The sequence below is a fragment of the Otolemur garnettii genome, unplaced genomic scaffold (genome assembly GCF_000181295.1).
Source record: "Otolemur garnettii isolate 467f Iridium unplaced genomic scaffold, OtoGar3 scaffold00050, whole genome shotgun sequence".
NCBI classification, from domain to species: domain Eukaryota; kingdom Metazoa; phylum Chordata; class Mammalia; order Primates; family Galagidae; genus Otolemur; species Otolemur garnettii.
The window spans coordinates 8,743,240-8,761,680 of NW_003852445.1; the positions used below are offsets into that span (position 1 = coordinate 8,743,240).

Sequence of the window (18,441 nt, forward strand, 5' to 3'; positions counted from 1 at the left end):
TTTTTTTTTTAGTTGTCATTGTTGTTTGGCAGGCCCAGGCTGAGTTTGAACCCACCAGCCCCAGTGTATGTGGCCGGCACCCTAGCCGCTGAGCTACAGGCGCCGAGCCTACCTGGTGCTTCTTAATGAGCCTGAAGGTGGATGCCTCATCTCTGCCATAGTCCTGACTGCTGACCAGCTGCCACTTCTCCTCCACCCAGCCCTCCAGCTCTGAGACATCCAGAAAGTACTGCCAAGAATAGCGTAACTCACCCTGACAACCTCAGACAGGACTCTCCATCACCCAGTGAGGACATCCTGCCTCTGCACCCCAGCAGCCTGCACAAAGAGGCTTCTGTGCCCTCATGGGGACCAGCCAGCTCCTGGAATAGAGCTCCCCAAGAGTCCCACAGATCCTCCCTCATGGAGCCTGCCCCAACTTGGGCCACTTCCCAGATCCTGTCTTTCTGCCGCTTACCTGCTGGAAGGTGACAGCCTGCTGCAGGCACCGGGCCTGTGCCTCACATGCCTGCTCCAGCTCTGCCCAGCGGCCCTCCAGCTTGCAGCATTGTTCTGTGATGCGCTGGGCTTGGGGGTGCCCGGAGGCTGCCAGGCTCCGGCCAGAACCCAGTACCCGCTGCACCTGGCCCTGGTGAGCTCTCACCTCAGCCTGGAGCCCCTGCCACAGAGGGGCATATGAGGCTGCTGCCGGTGGAAGTCCCTTAACCAGGGGGTGGAAGAAGCTGAGCCATAGATGTGGCTCTGGGCACCAATCATGGCAAGAGCCCAGGCCAAGAAGAGCTAGAGCAGAACTTTGGGAATTTCAGACACCCAGAGAGAAGAACATAGTGGCCAGGATACCCTGGGTAGTAGCAGAGGGCATCTAAGGTCTGGGAAGGGTACGTCAGAGACCCTGCTATAGCGGTGGGCAGGGAAAAGGAGGCTATTACCTTGTGCTTGATGTGAAGGCTCTTGGTATCACCCAAGAACTTGACATAGTGGGTGGGACTGCCACAGGGCATATGCTCAGTCACCCATTTGAGCTCCATGGTGCTCAGGTGGCAGAACTGGTACAGCTCAACCGAGGCCTGCAGCTGCAGGCCCCAGGTGGCCAGATGTTCCTGCAGGGACTCGGACCTGGGTGGAGCAAGAAGAGACAGGAAAGGTCTCTGGTCCTTTCCTCGGCCCAGCCAGGGACCACAAAGAGCAAGGCCAGGATGCAAGGAAAGCTTCCCTCACTGCCTACAAGGCCTGCCTGACTTCAGATTGTGGGGTGTCCTGCTTCGGATGCTTAATAGTGTCTCTGGCCCCTCTACCCCACACTGACTCTACCTCCAGGTCCTGTAGGCTGGCCTGTTAAGTTCACACAGGAGGAGCAGCACACAGTGGGGTGAAGTTGGGACAAACAGGTAAGTGTGTGGGCAGGGCCCCACCTCCGGAGGCACTTCTGGGATTCGTCCAGGATGACCTGGGAAGTGCCCACACCACGGGCCTGGGAGACAAGGGTAGCCAGCTGGGCAGCCAGTGCCTGGCTCTTGCTTTCCAGTTGGCGGTGCCGTGCCTGCAGGCTCCGGCTCGAGCGCAGGTCCTGCCCTGTTTCTGTGCTCTGCAGGGCACCCTCGAGCTGCTCCATCTTCTCCTTTGCATCCTGGGGAAGGTTGTAGAGGGTGGCTTTAGACTGTCCACATATGCATAGCAGGCCTTCTTGTAGGATCAGATTCACATGGGACCTACTGGAGAGCCCAAACCACCAGAGCCCAAACTTCCAGTCCCCTCATGCTTCTTCCTCAAGCTGTGCCAACCACACACTCTGCATACGGGAGACAGTATTGTGTGGGCCTCCTGATATGTGAAGCCATGCTCGACTTGGCATAGGCCAGAGGCCTCGAGAGCCTGCAGGACTCCATGGGGCTGCTCCAGAGCTGGCAGAACATCCAGAGTCCTCCTGGTCCCTTTCCACCTTGCCTACTTCCAGCCCAGCCCAGCCTCGATCCGCCCCCTCCTTGTACCTCAGCCCTCCCTCCCTCCAGAGGACCTGCAGCTGCCTCAGGAGCTGCTCCTGCTGTCCCGCCTGCTGGAGCTTGTCTCCATACTCTGCCATCCTGCAGGTCAGCTCTTTCCACTTGCTGCTCAGGCCCCAAAGCTGGGACTGTATGTCCTCCCAGCCATGGGGCCTGCTGCTCAGCAGCTCTCTGCCAGCCTGGAGTGGAGACAAAGGCCCAAAGGGAGTTTTGCTGAGTTGTGGATACTGTGAGCAGCTATAGAAGGCTGGGCCCAGGTGGCAGCGGCGGGCAGCAGATGGGGGTGGCTGACCACAAGCTGCCCTCCTCAGGCTGCCTAGACTTAAGCAGTTCATGTGGCTCCAAAACTGTGGGCAGAGGTAGGAGGGCTTTCCCTTAACCCCTGCAAATAGAGGAGAGTGGGCCTGCATGTGGTGGGAAGAGCTGTGTTGTGGGGGAGGTGGCAGGCTCTGGGACTCGCCCTGGAGAGCTACAGGGGAAAATGTCAAGGCAAAGGGGACTCCAGCAAAGCAGAGGAGGCGGCAGGGGATCCTAGCCCTGGGGTAAGTGAGGCTGAACCTGCCTTTAGCAAACTTGGACCATGAAAATGAGTGGCAGGATGTGAGTTGGGAATTTGAAGCCAAGGAGCCTCTGCACCCTCTGTCCTATGTCCCACCTGCTGCAGGTGCTCCATGTATCCACGGCTGGCCATCAGTTCACTCTCAGCTGCTCTGTGCCGCCTGAGTTTCTGCAGGGTGCTGCCAGCCATGTGGGAGGGCTCATCCACTGCCATCAGCCCCTTCCCCTCCAGCCACAGCATCAGCTCTGACACATCCCGCTTCCATTCCTGCCCAAGAACCGGGAGACAGATGTCTCAGTCCAGGGGCAAGGGATACCTCTAGGGAGAGGGATCTACCTCTCAGGGACTCCCATGGGGAAAGCAGGACCTGAGCCAATTCTGGAGTGCAAGAGAGGTGCAGGTTGAGGTTATGTGGGGTAAAGGGGGACAGGTACTGCGCCTGAAGAGGAGGAATGCCTGTCAGGTCATCCAGATCACATATGGCCACATCTTTCCAAATAGGCTGAAGCCTTGGGAGGCCTGGGGCCTGCCCAGCTCTGTGCCACTATAGGAGGTGAACAAAGACTGGACAGAGGCAAGGTCTGCAGCTAGGGCCCATGTCCCACACAAGATCCTGAGATGCAGCCTTGTATACCTGGGGAGGAGGGTAGTGGGATGAAGGAGAATGTGGGGGTTCATCAGGAGGCCTGCACCTTAGGCCCAGCCCTACTCTGAGTGTGGTGTGGACACAGCCTGTTTCCTCATCAGGAAACACCTGCCCCGTGATGACTGCCTCACAGGATGGGTTGTGGGGAAAGTGCTGCAAACTGACATGGGGGTCTCACGGTCATTGTTGCAGGATGGACTTTTACGCACCCCTCTTAGAGGGGCCTCCTGCCCCTGCACCTGGCCCCTCACCTGGAGCTGGAGGGATGCCAGCAGCTGCTGCCCCCTCTGCCCACTCCTTTCCTGAAGCCTGGTCCACTGCGCCTGGGCACCCCGCAGCTGCTCTCTGATCCTGGAGGGCAGGCGGAGTGGAAGTGGGCCTGCCCCAGTTCAGAATGTACCCCCTGCCCCACAACACCCAACCTCAGGGTGGCAGGTGCTACAGATGAGGCCAGACTCACTTGTGTGCAGCGGGGTGTTGGCTCTGGACCAGCTTTTCACCATGTACCCACAGACCCTCTGCTCGAGGGCCCAGGATACCCAGGAGCTGCCCAAACTCCCGGTGCTGCTGCAACAGGTTCTGAGCCTCCTGTGCGTCCTCCTGGGGATGTGGAGACCTGAGGTCACGCCTGGGTACATAATGTCAGCACCACCTTGCCCACTGCCCTGGGGCCTCCCACTCACTCTGGCCTCTGGACCCAAGGGGATGTGCTCCCTCCAGGGATGGGAGAGCAACAGCCAGCTCCATATCCCTGGCTTCATACCCCAAGGTGGTCCAGGTGCAGGAAGACCTCATGGTTGGCACAGGTGGCAGTGAAACCATCCACTTCTTGGCCAAATCTCAGCAGCTCCAGCCCCTCCTGTAGCCACTGCTGCCTCTGCTCCCAAGCGGCCTGCAGCTCCCGGCCTTGCTGGCCCAGGAGCCTCCAAGCACTGACCACCTCTAGGGCTTCTGGGGAGTCCACAGATGCCATGGGCTGGCTCTGAGCCTCCAACTGTTGCATTCTGAGCAGGATGACAGGCAAGGGTCAAACCCCATCTGGCTCTCCTCACTGGCCTTCTTCCCCTCCCCCTGGCAGGGCTTACTCTTCTCTGACGTGACAGAAACTAGCAGGAGGGCTGAGGCCAGTTAGCCCAGTTAGTTCACTTGCTCCATGGGACAGCTGTGTCCTGGCCCTTGGATAAGACTGTATGTAACAGGTCCAGCTTTGGACTCAAGTGCTTCAGACTCAAGAGTTCCCATGTTCCCTGCTGCGCCACTGGACATCCCAAAAGTGTGGGCTGCTAGTGGCTGATCCCCAGGCAAGTGTGCTGAGGCAGCACAGCTCTCAGCGAAAAATCACTCAGGGCCACGGCAAGCCCACACAAGCCTCTGAACAATTAGAAGAAGTGTCCCTTTGGGTGGGGCACAGCCCTCACAGCTTGGGTGACCTCACTGCTCTCTGTCATGCCCTTTACAGGCCCCATCCACTGAGGCCTTGCCCAGCCCAAAGCACACTGTCTGGCCTCTGTCCTGCTGTCTGTCCTGCACTCCGTCCTGCCCTCTGTCCTGCCCTCTGACCTTCCCTTTGTCCTGACCTTTCCTGCTGCAGATGGATGTCCTCCAGCAGGTCTTGGTGAGCCCCCAGCAGCCTCTGAGCTGAGGCCACGTCCACCAGCTCCTCCTTGCTGTACAGCTGAGCCTGGACACCCTTTGCCCACAGCAGCAGCTGCCGACTCTCTTGTAGGAAGTGTTGCTGGGCCTGAGCCTCAGCCTGGACCCGAGCCTGTTGGGCCACTCGCCTCTGTACTTGCTCCAGCAACCCCTGCAGCGTCTCCACTTGTTTCTGCAGTGGCTGGCTCTCTGAGGGGCCCGAGTCCTTGACCCTGGGAGACAAGGCCCACGGTACAACCAGTGCACTTCCCTGGGCCCAGTGCCCCAGGCACACGTCCTCTGCCCAGGCCTATGTTCCCTGGGAAAAATGGTGGTGACCCTGAGTATCACTCCTCCTTTGACCTAGGGCCAGTGAAAACACATGGTTCTTCCTTTCTCCCTGTGTGCCTTCTTGTGCTGATTGCCCCCCACCCTTGCCTGAGCCCTTCTGATGCACACCCTGCCCATCCTCTCCCCATCCCAATTTCCTTCCCCTTCCGCATTCCATCTCCCTGCTTGTGCCTCTGTCTCTCCTCACTGCCTCCCAGAGCACTGTCACTGTCAAACCCGTCCCTACTTTACAGCCACGCTTTGGAGGTAGTGGACCCTCCTCTCCAGTGCTAGGATCTTCTGCTGGGCCAGTTGCAGGCTGCGGTGGGTGTCCTCAGTGCTCCCCAGCTCCAGGGCGTCCAGCTGGAGCACCAAACCCTGCAGCTGGTCCTGTGTGGGCCCACACTCCTGCAGACAACTGCATGCTTCTATGCTGTGTGCCAGCTGCATGGCCTTCTCCTTCTTTAGGGCCTCTAGCTGCCCCCACCTGGGCAGAGGGCACAGGGATGTCTCCATCGCAGGGATGCCCCCCCCATCCACCCTGGGGCTTTGGTCAGAGCCCCCTACCACAGAAGTTTCCAGGCTGGCTGTCCCCTGCCCTTCTCCTCCTCATGTCTGACACATCCAGCCCTTCCACCTGCCCCACTCACTGCCTTGCATTGCTCCTTCCTCACCTCCTGCCCAGTTTGTCCTGTTGCTGTTGGATTTTTGTGGAGTCCCCAGGACATCTTTGCTTCAGTTGCTCAGCAGAGCTGCTGACCTCAGCCCAGTGGCCCTTTCCTATGGCCAGGGCCCTGAGGAAGTTCTGGGGAAAAGGAGGACCCAGGCCTTTGAGGGGGCTTTTTCTGCTTTCCACAATCCCCTCATGACTATGAAGGACCTCAGATGTGCTCTCTGCTACAGGGATGTCCACTCTGCCTGCCTCAGGAAGGATAGCCATCTGTGGCCTCAAAGGGCCAGGAGGGCCTCAAGATTCAGGCCAGCTCCCTGCTCCCTCTGCCCGATAGGGCCATTGTTAAGATGGAGAACTGAGGCATAGCAGTGAAGGACAGGGAGGCAGGAGTCAGTTGAGGAAGGGCCACCCGATATGCCCCTCAGCTCCCAGGGGCTATACCTTGTATTTGAACTGCATGACCTCCAGGTTGTCAGCCTGGGGCTGTAATGTTTGGAACAGCACTGTCTGCTCCTCCAGCCATGACTGCAGCTCCACACAGGAGCTATAGAAGCCAAACAGGGCCACCTTCTCCTCCAGTTGGGCCTTTCGGAGCTGGGAGAGACAGTTCAGGGCTGGGTGAGGGTCAGGGCCTCAAAGCAGGCCTACCACTCCTGCCCAAGGCAGTCCACCTGCAGAGCCTGATTCCCGGCCAGAGGACATTTCTGCTCCAATGTTGGGCCCCACGTCCACTCTGAGTCTTCTCAGCACCCAGTGGAGGGAGCTGGTGAGAGTTCAGGCTCAGGGTAAAGGCCACTAGCAGAGTTCATCTTCATCTGGTCTTGCCCTGCTCCAACCCCTCAGTGTCAGGCCTGCTGGTAGGTACAATCTACCCTTCTCTCACGGGCCTTGGCTCTGCCCGGCTGGACCCCACCTGCCTTTCCAGCTCTCCTCTGGCCACTGGCTCCCCACTGTCTGTGCTCCAGGCACTTGGGCCTTTGCTCCCTCCACCGGGCTGCCCTCCTGCCTTTGCACAGGACCTGGCTGTTCTGCTTTCTGCTTCTTATTGGCCACCTCTCAGCTTAAATGTCCTTTCTCCTGAGGTGTCTTCCCTGACCCCCAGCCCAACCTGGGCTCCATTCTGATATGCCCCCCTCACAACCAAATCCATCTGTGACTTCTTGGACATCTCCTAGGCCATGATGAAAGCTCCTCGAGGGCAGGGAGCATGTCAGTCACTGCTTTGTCCCCTGAGGTCATGGCATAAGGTTCAGCACAGGGTACCTGCTTGAAAAACATTTCCTTTTCTTTTTTTCATTTTTTGAGACAGAGTCTCACTCTGTCACCTTGGGTAGAATGCTGTGATGTCATAGCTCACAGCAACCTCAAACTCTTGGGCTCAAGTGGTCCTCTTGCCTCAGTCTCCTGAGTAGCTGGGACTACAGGTGCCCACCACAGTACCTGGCTAGTAGAGATGGGCTCTCATTTTGCTCAGGCTAGTCTCAAACTCCTGAGCTTGAGCAGTACACCTGCCTTGGCCTCCCAGAGTGCTAGGATTACAGGTGTGAGCCACTTGTGCCCAGCCTGAAATACATTTCTTTAACGAGGACTATTACCTCTGCCAAGGCCCTCAGGCCTTCGTAGTCCTGGCTTAAGCAGTCCTGTGTTTGGAGTATGGTGTTGGAGTCAGGGGCAGGGTCAGGCTCCACTGGGAGGGCCATCTTCCAGGAAGCCTCATTCCAGTCCCCTGGGTTCCTGAGGCTTTCTCTGGGAGGGCTTACGGCAGACATCACCTGTGTGGGCAGAGGGAAGTGTATCTAGAGCAGACTCCTGTCAAGCACCCAAAGCCTTGTCAGGCTGCTTCCTGAGACCTGCATCACAGAGGGTCCACAGGACATGGCTGGGGGCAGAGACAGGGTCCAGGACACAGAGCTTCCTTAGGGATGAGAGTAGAGGAGCTAATGTGAGCATAGGGGCTGAGAGCTTTGATTTCCACATCCTGAGCTACAGACACAGATTGTTGAAAAGGGGCTCTGAGCCCTCCCTGGGGCTGGAGCAAACGGCCCACCACCCATGTGTTTTTAAGAATTGGGGGCTCAATGAAGTGAGGAAGGGGCTTTAGAAAGCAGTTTGCTGTGGTGATTAGGCTGTCCAAAACCGACAAGAGTTAAGTCAAGAGAGACTCAAACCAGGCTTAGGGATTGCTTGGCAGTGAAAAGTAAAGGGGTCATTCATTCCAGTAGGAACCTGCTTAATGCTCTGAAACTGTGTAGGACAAGGTGGGCCAAGATGAGCTCTACTTGAATGACCTTGTTTCATGCAGGCAGACAGAATCCCACTACTTCTGGGCTGAATCAGCAGGTGAGATGCCACTTAGGACAGGGGGCACCCAAACCCAGGCGAAGGCCAGGATACCAAGGGCAGGGCCCACAAAGACCCTGCCATTTTAACCCTCTGTGAGATCTGGCGGCGGTGGAGGCATGGGAGGCAAGGCACCAAGTAAAGAAAACACATGGTCCCACATTTGGTTTTGGAGTCTGGATCCTTTCTAGGTTCCTGTCCTCACCGTGAGCGACGCCCGGGCCGCGGCCACCCGCGCCTGCTCGTCCAATCGCCGCAGTTCGATGGCAAAGGCCCGCACAGCGCGCTCCAGCCGCACATGACGCAGCAGCAGCCCCTCGGCTGCTTCCAGGTCTTCCCCGCAGGATGAGCTCTCCATCGAGTACCGCTGCTCTTGCAGCCACATGGTCGCTTCTGCCGCTTCTGCCAAGTACTATGTACGTTGCGAGAGGAGGGGTGGATAAGAGGGGCGGGGCTGAGAGTCTGCGGCCCCGCCCCCGCCCGTGCGGCAGACCACCTGGGCCCCGCTACCTGCCGGACCAGCAGGGCTGTCTGCAGCTGCGCGCCCCGCCCCGCCGCTCGGCTCCGGAGCAGCTGCCCTGCGCCCTGCACCGCCTCGGCGCGTTCCCGGAGATCCCGCTGCGTCGGGCACCCGCGAAGACCGAGGTCGCGCCCCCTTCGCACAAGTTCTGCACACACGGCTTGGTGGCGATGGAGCTCAGCTTCTAGGGCCTAGAAGGGGGCACAACAAGGGGCTCAGTGAAGGGAGGAAACCAGAGGGCCCCGGAGGCCGAGAGGGACGGGGAAGGTGGTCGGCGACCAGCAGGGCTCAAGGGGAGCGGACACCTTGTGTTTCTGCAGGGCATTTGCCATTTGGCTGAGATCTTGGCCCCAGACGGCATTCTCCACCTGCTGCGTGCGCTCCTTTAGCCAGGCTTCCTCCTCCTCACAGCTGTGCAGGAACTCTGCCCGCTGCAGCGTCTGCTCCAGTAGGACCCGCCTGAGGGCCAGCGAGAGCCAGCGAGGGGTTGGGGAGTCGCAGGACATTGGGAGAGGGTTCCCCACCAGGGTCAGACACTCCCTTTAGGAATTTTCTTTTCCCTGTATGGCTCCATAGGTAAGACAAAGTTGAGGGTAAGGATTCTGTGGAGAAAGCTGCCAGGCCTGCAGTATTTTCATATTTTCACCTGGGCAGGAGATAATTTGAATTATAGAAAAGTTCTGGAGGGGGCGGCGCCCGTGGCTCAGTGTGTAGGGTGCCGGCCCCATATACCGAGCATGACGGGTTCGAACCCGGCCCCAGCCAAACTGCAACAACGTCAACAACAACAACAAAAATAGCTGGGCGTTCTGGTGGGCGCCTGTAGTCCAGCTACTCGGGAGGCTGAGAGAAGAGAATCGCTTAAGCCCAGGAGTTGGAGGTTGCTGTGAGCTGTGTGACGCCATGGCACTCTACCGAGGGTGATAAAGTGAGACTCTGTCTCTACCAAAAAAAGTTCTGGAGAAGATGGAGGAGCTGGGGCGGGCTCTTACCGGGCTTGGACAAGAGTCACCAGGCTCTGGTGCAGCTGGGTCAGAACCCTGGCCTTGGCTTGCAGCACCTCCACACTGGTGCCCAGGGAGAAGTCCAGCTCTGTCGTCTGCTGGACAAGATGGCTCACATGGGCCCCATGGGCTGAGACTTGGGCCTCCAGCAAGTCATGCCTTTGCAATAGCTCCACTGTCTCTGCCAGCTGCTGCCCACAGGAAGTGGAGCTGGCCAGCTCCTGGCCAGAGAGACAAGTGGTCATTGCAGTCCCAAGGTGCTGGGGAAAGTCCCTCACCCTGCTGGTCCAATGCCCACCTGTAGCTCCTTGAGCTGGTTGGAGGCAGCCTCTACCTCCTGCAGTAGGCTCAGCACAGCTTGCATACCTGCCACCTGCTTCCTCTGTTCCTGTAGGCGCTGAAGGAGCCTCTGCCAGCGCAAGGTGATCTCTTCCTGCCTGCAGGACATGAGAATAAGGGAAGTCTCCGCTCCACTGGACTGGGGCCCCGGGAACATCCTGGCATGGGGTGGTTGGGTCAGTGTGTCCTGTTCTTGGACACAGGCAGAGAAGTCAGAAGGTGGGCTTTTTTTCAGGGGCCTGCTACCTACGAGCCCCATCTCCACTGATGAAAACCCCAACCTTTCAGGTGCTCAGACAAAAATCTTGATAACTCCCTTTCTCACACACCATCTGATCTGTCTGCAAATCCTATTCGGTCCTATCTTCAAAATCTATCTAGAATCCCTGTGGATAGATTCACTATTCTCTTCCACTGCCTCTGAATCCAGCATAGCTTCATAATGAGTCTTTCTGCTTCTGACCTTGTCCCCTCCATCTGATGCCAACATAACATCCCAGTGATCATCATAAAACAAAAGTCAGATTGTGTCACTCCTCTGCTTAACCCTCCAATGATTTCGCATCTTTCTCTGAGTAAAAAACAAGTCTTTACTGTACCCTGCAAAGCCCAGCATGAACCTCTGCCCCCACTCCTCATTGCTGTACCTCCCTGTCCCATTTCCTGCTACTTGTTCACTTTGTCCAACACTGTTCTCTACTGTTTTTCAAAATAGCATGCACACACCTTTGGGCACTGCACTTGCCATTCCCTCTGTCTAGAATACTCTGTCCCCCATGTCTGCATGACCAGCCTCCTTCTTTCCTCTGGTCTTTACTTAAAAGTCAACATCCCAGTGACTCTCCTCTGACCACTCAATCCACACACACCCCCACCTTGGTACCTTGGTACTTATATTCCCCTATCTTGCTTTATTATTTTTTAAAATCGCTATCTCTTATATATTTTTCTTTGTTTGTTTTCTTTAATAGTGTGGAAGCTTCACGAGGGGAGGGATTTTTGTTTGTACTCCACTAAATGTGCTAAATGTCCAGCACCTTGAATAGGGCATGGGACGTAGTAGATACTATAAATGATTGTTTAGGCTTGACACCTGTAGTTCAAGCGGCTAGGGTGCCAGCCACATACACCAGAGCTGGTGGGTTCAAATCCAGCCCGGGCCCACCAAACAATGACAACTACGACCAAAAAATAGCTGGGCGTTGTAGAGGGCTACTTGGGAGGCTGAGGCAAGAGAATTGCTTAAGCCCAAGAGTTTGAGGTTGCTGTGAGCTGTGACGCCACAGTACTCTACCCAGGGTGACAGCTTGAGACTCTGTCGCAAAAAAAAAAAAAAAAAAAAATATATATATATATATATACACACATATATATAAATGTTTGTTTAGTGAATGGATCAGTCAGCGGCTACTTAGAAAGGACAGTACTTTATCAAAATGGATGAATTAATTACTGAGGGTGAAATTTCAAATATTATTGGGAGATGGATTATTATTTGTAGAGGGAACCCATAAATCAGCCCTCTCTTCTGTGGCCAGAAGTGGGCACATGTGGAGGTGGGGGTGTGGTAGGAAAGCCTAAGATTGTTGTGAGGATGGTTCACATGGTCCAGGCTCACCTGCAGGCCACCTCTGCCCAGCTGTGGTACCGTTCCTGCTGGAGGATGTCTGCAATCTCAGCCAGGGCCTGGAAGCGTCCCTCCTGGGACAGGATGCCAGCCTCCAGCACACCTAGCCTCTGGATGGCTGCCTCCACTGTGGCTGGGCTGGCTGGCAGGGCTCTAGACTGCTCTAGCACCTGCTCTGTGTCCTTTAGGAAGCTCTCCCGGAGGGCTGCCTTGCGCTGGAAGCGCCGAGCCAGGGTTTCCAGCCGCTCCAGCTGCAGTAGCTTCTGCTGCAGGGCCTGGCTCCATATGGCCTCTGCCCGCTCCAGCTCTGCCCAGCGCTGGGACAGCTCCCCTGTGTCCAGGCCCTCACGAGGCAGGAAGGGCCTGCGGTTCTGAGCTCGCAGTGCTGTCTGCAGCTGGAAGAGCAGAGCCTCTGTGGCCCCTCGCTGTTGTAGCCGAGGTGGCTTCTCCTGGGTGCGGAAGGAGGCAAAGGCTGCTAGTAGCCGGCGCGCTGCAGGCAGTGAGTCTGGGAGAGCCTGTGCCTCCAGCTGCACCTGCTTCTCTGCAATCCAGTGCAGCAGGTCAGTCACCAGCTGCTCATACTGGGTCTGCAATGCCTCTGTCTCCTGGAGCTGAAGCAGGATCTGGTGGAGGGCATGGGAAAGGGTCAGGGTGGCATCTTGGGCAGGTCCTAGGGTGGAAGCATGCCCCTTGTGGATGCTGGGTGCCAAGCAAGGTTACCGAGTGAGTTGCAGCTTTTGCCCTCAGCTGCAGAGGCACTGAGTGGTTCCCTCTCTGTGACTGGGGGTTATCACGCCTGTCCTGCCTGCCTTCTCTTATTTTACCCTGTTTGAACTCACCTCTGGGAGCTGAGAGCCTTCATGCTGCTATTCTTTTCTCCCTTCTTTGAGCTCCCCATTCTGCTAAAGCAGCTTAGAGCCCCTGGCCCGTGTCATCCCCCACCCCTGTGCCGCCTGAGACACCAACCCTGAGAACAGCCTGCCCAGGTCTCAGCCTCTGCCATCGTGTCCAGAGGGTAAGAAAGCCCCCCCAAAACATGGATCAATGCAGCGTTCACCCTGCACGGGCTCTTCTGTGTCTGTCCTTGCAGACTCCCAGGTCCCTAAGCCCTTTAATCCCATTAGGTGCTTAACAGACTGACAGGAGAAGGGGATGGGCAGGGACAGGAAGGGACATTCCTCTCTTGGCTTCCCTTATACACCAGAAACCATGCTGGGCACTTCACTATTGTTCCCTTGGATACTCGGCAGCCTTCCATTATCCAGGCATTATCATCCCCGTGTTACAAAGAGAGCACAGAGAAGTTAGGTGACTTGGCCAAGGCTGCACAGCTAGTGAGTGGCAGGGGCAGGCTTCAAACCCAGGCTTGTCTGACTGTGAGGCCTAGGCTCACCTCTCTTCTGCTCAGTGCCATGTCCCCTGTGGCCAGGTGGCTTCCCTTCTTTACCCACCTTAGTGAGTCTTCTCTGGAGAGTCTGGCCCTGGTGCAGGCGGGAGAAGCAGTGGTAGTAGAGGGAGACATAGGTCATGATGGAGCGCTCGTCTGCCTGTGGGGCTGCCACATCCTCAGGGTCCAGCAGCTGGGCAATGCCCAGCTCCTGCTCAGCTATGTGGAAAGCAAAGGCGAGGTTGTGCAGCGGCCGGTCCGGATGCAGGGAGCTATAGTCCAACAGGTCTGGCCTGCACAGAGAGCAGGAAGGGGTCTTCACCAACAGGGATTCATGGCTTTGGTTTAAGTAATTTTAGAAACACACTGGTGCCTCTATTGGTCAGTCACACCTTACTGTGAATTGGGTTTCCCCTGACATAGCATTATCTAAGACCCTGGCTGAAGGACTAGAACTCTGATGGAGAAAGAGGAGGGTTAATTTGGCATAGGGGCCAGCCTGGTGGGTAGGGGGAGAAGTTCCAAAGAGCAGTTACTTGCCAGAGTAAAGACTGTGCATAGAATTGAGGGGCAAGGAAAGTGAAGGCAGCGATCAAAGGCACTTGACCAATCCCATGGCTTTTCTTAGGGGAGGGGGAGGCTGACCTAGGTCAGGGACTCAGCCACCAGCCCTCTCTACTGTGCCCATCTTCCTTCCTCCATCAGGGCCCAGGGGCAGGGGTTTGTGGGAGACTGGGCAGGTTGAGGATCCAGCCCCTAGAGCTCAGTGGGATCGGTGGGCGGAGTCTCCCATGTGGCCGGGGGCTGGGTCACACCTGTGGGCGTGGATGAGGGCGTTAAAGCCTAGCCCATTGCTCCAGCTGTGGGAGAAGTTGATGATGTTCACGTTGTTGTAGCGGGCTGTCTTCCGCTGGCACCAGACCAGCAGAGCTTCCTTGGCCGATAGCAGGGCTGCACTGGCCCCAAACTCCTCCTGGTGGGACAGGGCACAGGGTTACCAGGTGGTGACAGGATGGGGAGCAGCAGAGCCACAGGCTGCAGAGAGGCAGACAGGCATGGCGGGGATCCTGCTCCTGCCCGCCTGGACTCTTCTGTCTTCAGAGCATCTGATTTTACCCAGCTTCATCTGTGGTGGGCAGGGATTGGCGGTCAGAGAGCACAACTATCCTTGCAAAGAAGTGGGACAACCGAAAGCTGTGACTGCAAAGGAGCTGGCTTGAATCACAGCCAGTGACCACACAGTAGCCGCTCCCATTTTTGAGCCCTTCTGGTGGCCCAGGCATTGTTCTCATTTGGTCTTGTAGGATTGAAGTTGGGCCTCATTAGATGGGTTCCTATCACTGCAGGCTTTCTGGGAGCCAGGGCCTGGGCCCATGTGCCAGAGCCCTCTGTCCCCCACAGCCCTATGACGTAGGCACTGTTAGTATTTATGCCCTATAGATGGTGGACAAGGTGCAGTAAAAGAGGCAAGGAAGCTGCTCAGGGTCCCCTAGCTGGCTCAGAGGGCTGGCCTAGACCCAGGAACATCCAGGGGGCCACCTCCTGCCATGTTCAATGCTGCTGGGGCACTTCAGGCTGGGCAGTGACTCAGCTGCAGTGGTTTCCTTCCCCTGTCACCCTGCACATCCCCCCCTGTTGAAGGTGTCCATGGTCCACCACTCCTGGCTTCTGCCTGCCCCCATCCCATCTCTCTTCCGTTCTGGGCTTCTTTCCCTCCCTTCCTCCCTTCACCGACTGTGTTCCCAATCTGTCGTCCTCACCCCAGAGCCCCCTTTTCTCTCTCATTATCCCCTTTGTTTTCCCCTCCCATAGTTCTCTCCTGTGCACGCCCTTTTTCCACCAGTTCCTCAGAAGCCCAACCAGAGCGGGCTGCACCTGAGCAGAGCAGGGAGGCCAGGTGAGGGAGCAGGGCCAGCCTAGGCTAAACACTCTGAGTCATCAGGGAGCAGGGCCCAAGGGGGCTGTGGATAGCACAGCCAGCAGGGAGGATGGTGGCAGCTTAGGGGTGAAAAGCACCTCCTTCTCTCAAGAGGATGCTTGTAGGGTGCACCTGCAGCAGGCTTTGGGGCCTGGTGAGGTGCATTCAGCTTCGTGAAAGGGCAGAGCTATAAATTCTTCCATCCCTTCAGGCCCTGACAGATACTCAGCCCTGGGGACACAGGCAGGCAAGGTTCCTGCTCCCCTGGGGCTCACAGTCACACTATAAGTTTCCAGGGTCCTCTCAGATTTGTGCCAAATTTGTGGCTTCTTTTTTATTAGGGTTTTTATCTCTAGGGTGGCTTTCCTAACCTACTGGAGTTGAGTTTTAGGTGGGATTTTTGGAATCCACAAAACTAACAATTAATAAATATAAAGACTTTGTATTCTTTCTGATCCAGTTGTGGGAAAAAAGTAGAATAGAGGAAGATGGGGTCATGAGGGAAATACTGTCTCTTTGGTCTTCATGATGTTGGGGACCTTATAAACCTCCAGAGCTGGGAGCACCCCCATAACATTTCATTTCCCCTTGTGGTACACTGCTGTGCAGTGGGAGTTACAGAGGCTCAAGCAGAGAGCCAAGCACAGGGGTGGGGACAGTACCTGGGCAGGCATCCTGACTCTGTGCCTTGTGAATAGGTTTGAAGCCCAGGGCTCTAATTCTCACTTTAGCATTCTATAGTATCACCAACATTCTGGGTTCTTTATCTGTGGTTGAAAAATGAATATTGATTTTGTGGTTTCTAAGAATTTGTGGTGGGGAATCACAAAAGCCAAGTGGATCTGCTCTGTCCCCAGGGTCCTGAGGCCAGGCCAGGGCTGGGCTGGGGTACTACACAGTGGGTCTGGGACATACCCTGTCCAAGGAGATGTGGGAAATCTGGAAACGCAGAATGATGACCCAGATGAGCCCCAGGATGTGCGTCTGGTCTCCATCCACGATGTTCTCTGGCCCGATGAGGGGTATTGGCACCTGTAGGCACAGTTGGCTGGGCTAAGCCATGAAGCCTGTGGTCCAGTAGGTGGGCATAGGATGGGAGGGCCCTGGAATCCGTCCTGCCCTAGCTGTGAGGTCCCCCAGGGAGAAGCAGACAAGGGATAAGTCCAGCATGGCAAAGACCTGGTTAGAGCCTTGGCCCCACATCCACCTGGGCAGAGCCCCAACCTGGGGGCCTGGGGTGGACCAAAGGAATGGAAGAATTCCCTATGTGTGGGCTACAGGTAAACCCAGGCCAAGACCAGTGGTTCAGCTATGGAGGTTCGAAATATGGGGTCATAATTGTCAATATAAGAGCCAAACAGACAACACCAACTGTTGCTCTCATTTACAAGGGTGTCTTAGCATCTCCAGGGGATTGCTAGGTCCTTGCACTCACACCAAAACTCAGCCCTTTTCATCAGTGTTCTGGCTCCCACAGAGCAGGTAAAAAAAATTCAGATTTCCAAGCTCCACTCAGTCAGAGTCTTTTGGACCAGGGCCCAGGAATTTGGATTAGAACCTGGAGTGGTTCTTAAGTGCACTAACATTGAGAACTTCCTGCCCCTCCATCTAGCCACGGGAAGGGTGAATGTATCAAGGGGAGAAGGAAAGAGACAGAATAAAGCTCCGTGGGGTCTGGCCCCTGCCCCCCCACCCCCACTTCCCTTTGGTTCCATCTTCCACTGTCCTGAATCACACACCGTCAGGACTTGTAGTTCCAGGGGATTCTAAGCATAGTCCTTGGGGCCTTTGTGCTGACTGTCTCTGTAGTCTGAAAATATCCCCTCACGTAGCTGCAGGGCTACTCACCTTTCGTCCTCTAAGTCTTTACTCAAATGTCACTTTTTCTATGAGGCTTACTCTGACCACCTTATTTAAAATCTAAACCTGAGGCTCCACACCTATAGCTCATTGGCCAGAGTGCCAGCCACATACACTGAAGCTGGTGGGTTTGAATCCAGCCCGGGCTTGCCAAACGACGACAACTACAACCAAAAAATAGCCAGGCATTGTGGTGGGTGCCTATAGTCCCAGCTACTTGGGAGGCTGAGGCAAGAGAATCGCTTAAGCCCAAGAGTTTGAGGTTTCTGTGAGCTGTGACGCCACAGCACTCTACCCAGGGGGACATAGTGAGACTCTTGTCTCAAAAATAAATAAATAAATAAATAATAAAGTCTAAACCTGAGGGTCATTCCTCCCATCCAAATGCACACGCTTGATCCTTTTCGCTGCTCTGGTAGGGGTCTTGGTTTTGTTCCCTGGTATATCCCAAGCGCTTAGTAGACTGTCTGGCACATAGTATGTGATTAATCAACAAATACTGAATGAAGAAAGAAAGGGATGGAAGATTCTCCATAAGAACTAGAGGACAGCTGGCTTTAGCTGCCTCCTAGCCTGTGGGAGGAGGTGCCGTCCCCAGCTGTCCCCTGAGGACACTTTGTTCTTTCTGGCTTTTCCCTCCTCTCCCTGGTGTGTGATCCCTCTTGCGTCCACCTCAGCTTGGAGTTGGAGCCTGTGGTCAGGAGGGTGTTAGAGTCTGCTCCCACCAGCTAGTGAGAGCTGATCCTCCCAACTTCCTGTTTAGTGATGTCATACTGGTAGCTTGAACTTGCTGTGATGGGAGTATTAATACTGTTGAAATCAGCAAATACTACAAACCAGAGCCTTTATTCCCTCAGGGAGCCCATCATTGAACATTTACCAGCACAGTGCTCATCTGAGTTCAGTTAATCTGTCTCCTGTTGAAACCATAGGTTCCTTGAGGTCAGAGTCTGGGCTTTGCTTATGGTATCCCCAGCGTCTGGCACAGAACGCCTAGAGCACGGTCAGGTCTCCGCAAGTGGGTGCAGTGCACATTCTGCCACTTACTGCGTGCTTGGGGGCAACTCCCTTGTCCTTTCTTGACAACAGTTGCCTCATATGTGTATAGAGACAAGGATATCACCTTCACAGCTGTCAGTGATATGCTGTATATCAAAGCTTGGGGACAGCTGCAATGCCTCTGAAAAAAAGCCATGGTGCTCATATCTTTCCCAAGTTCCTGGAGACAGATGACTGGCTCACAAAGTCATTGTCCCTGGGCTACAGACCCCTGCCTCCCTGCTTTGGCTCCTTCCCTTCCTGGCTTTCGTCTGGCATACTGGCTCCCAGGCACTGAGTGTAAGCTCTTTTCCTGGACCTAAGTGATGGGCACACATCCTCAGGCTCGGTGACTTCACAGTCTCCAGGGACAGCCACCTCCAGGAGTCCTTGGTGTTCCCAATTTTTGGTTCTAAATATAAATGACCCCTGCACAGGGCCCCTTTGCCCTGTATCACCCTGCATAGTCCCCACACACTGGCCATGAGGGTCCCTCTGTGTTCCTGAAGCTCTTGTCTCCTTTTGCTGGTGACTTCTTTGGCCTGTCCCTTTCTTTTCTTTTTTTTTT

The 18,441-nt window shown here is 55.8% G+C and overlaps 1 protein-coding gene across 1 annotated transcript in view; it reads right to left on the reverse strand.

Moving 5' to 3' along the window:
* Window positions 1-18,441, reverse strand: part of SPTBN5 (spectrin beta, non-erythrocytic 5) — a 46,160-nt gene that overhangs the window by 26,323 nt on the left and 1,396 nt on the right. The window contains 23 exon segments of the mRNA XM_012806311.1: window positions 113-229; window positions 458-658; window positions 930-1,116; window positions 1,413-1,627; window positions 2,015-2,179; window positions 2,656-2,826; window positions 3,457-3,556; window positions 3,666-3,805; window positions 3,969-4,209; window positions 4,783-5,070; window positions 5,415-5,654; window positions 5,842-5,972; window positions 6,282-6,434; window positions 7,436-7,612; window positions 8,386-8,592; window positions 8,691-8,891; window positions 9,006-9,159; window positions 9,693-9,925; window positions 10,003-10,141; window positions 11,662-12,293; window positions 13,122-13,350; window positions 13,873-14,030; window positions 15,891-16,007. Coding sequence (XP_012661765.1) covers window positions 113-229; window positions 458-658; window positions 930-1,116; window positions 1,413-1,627; window positions 2,015-2,179; window positions 2,656-2,826; window positions 3,457-3,556; window positions 3,666-3,805; window positions 3,969-4,209; window positions 4,783-5,070; window positions 5,415-5,654; window positions 5,842-5,972; window positions 6,282-6,434; window positions 7,436-7,612; window positions 8,386-8,592; window positions 8,691-8,891; window positions 9,006-9,159; window positions 9,693-9,925; window positions 10,003-10,141; window positions 11,662-12,293; window positions 13,122-13,350; window positions 13,873-14,030; window positions 15,891-16,007 — 4,596 coding nt within the window.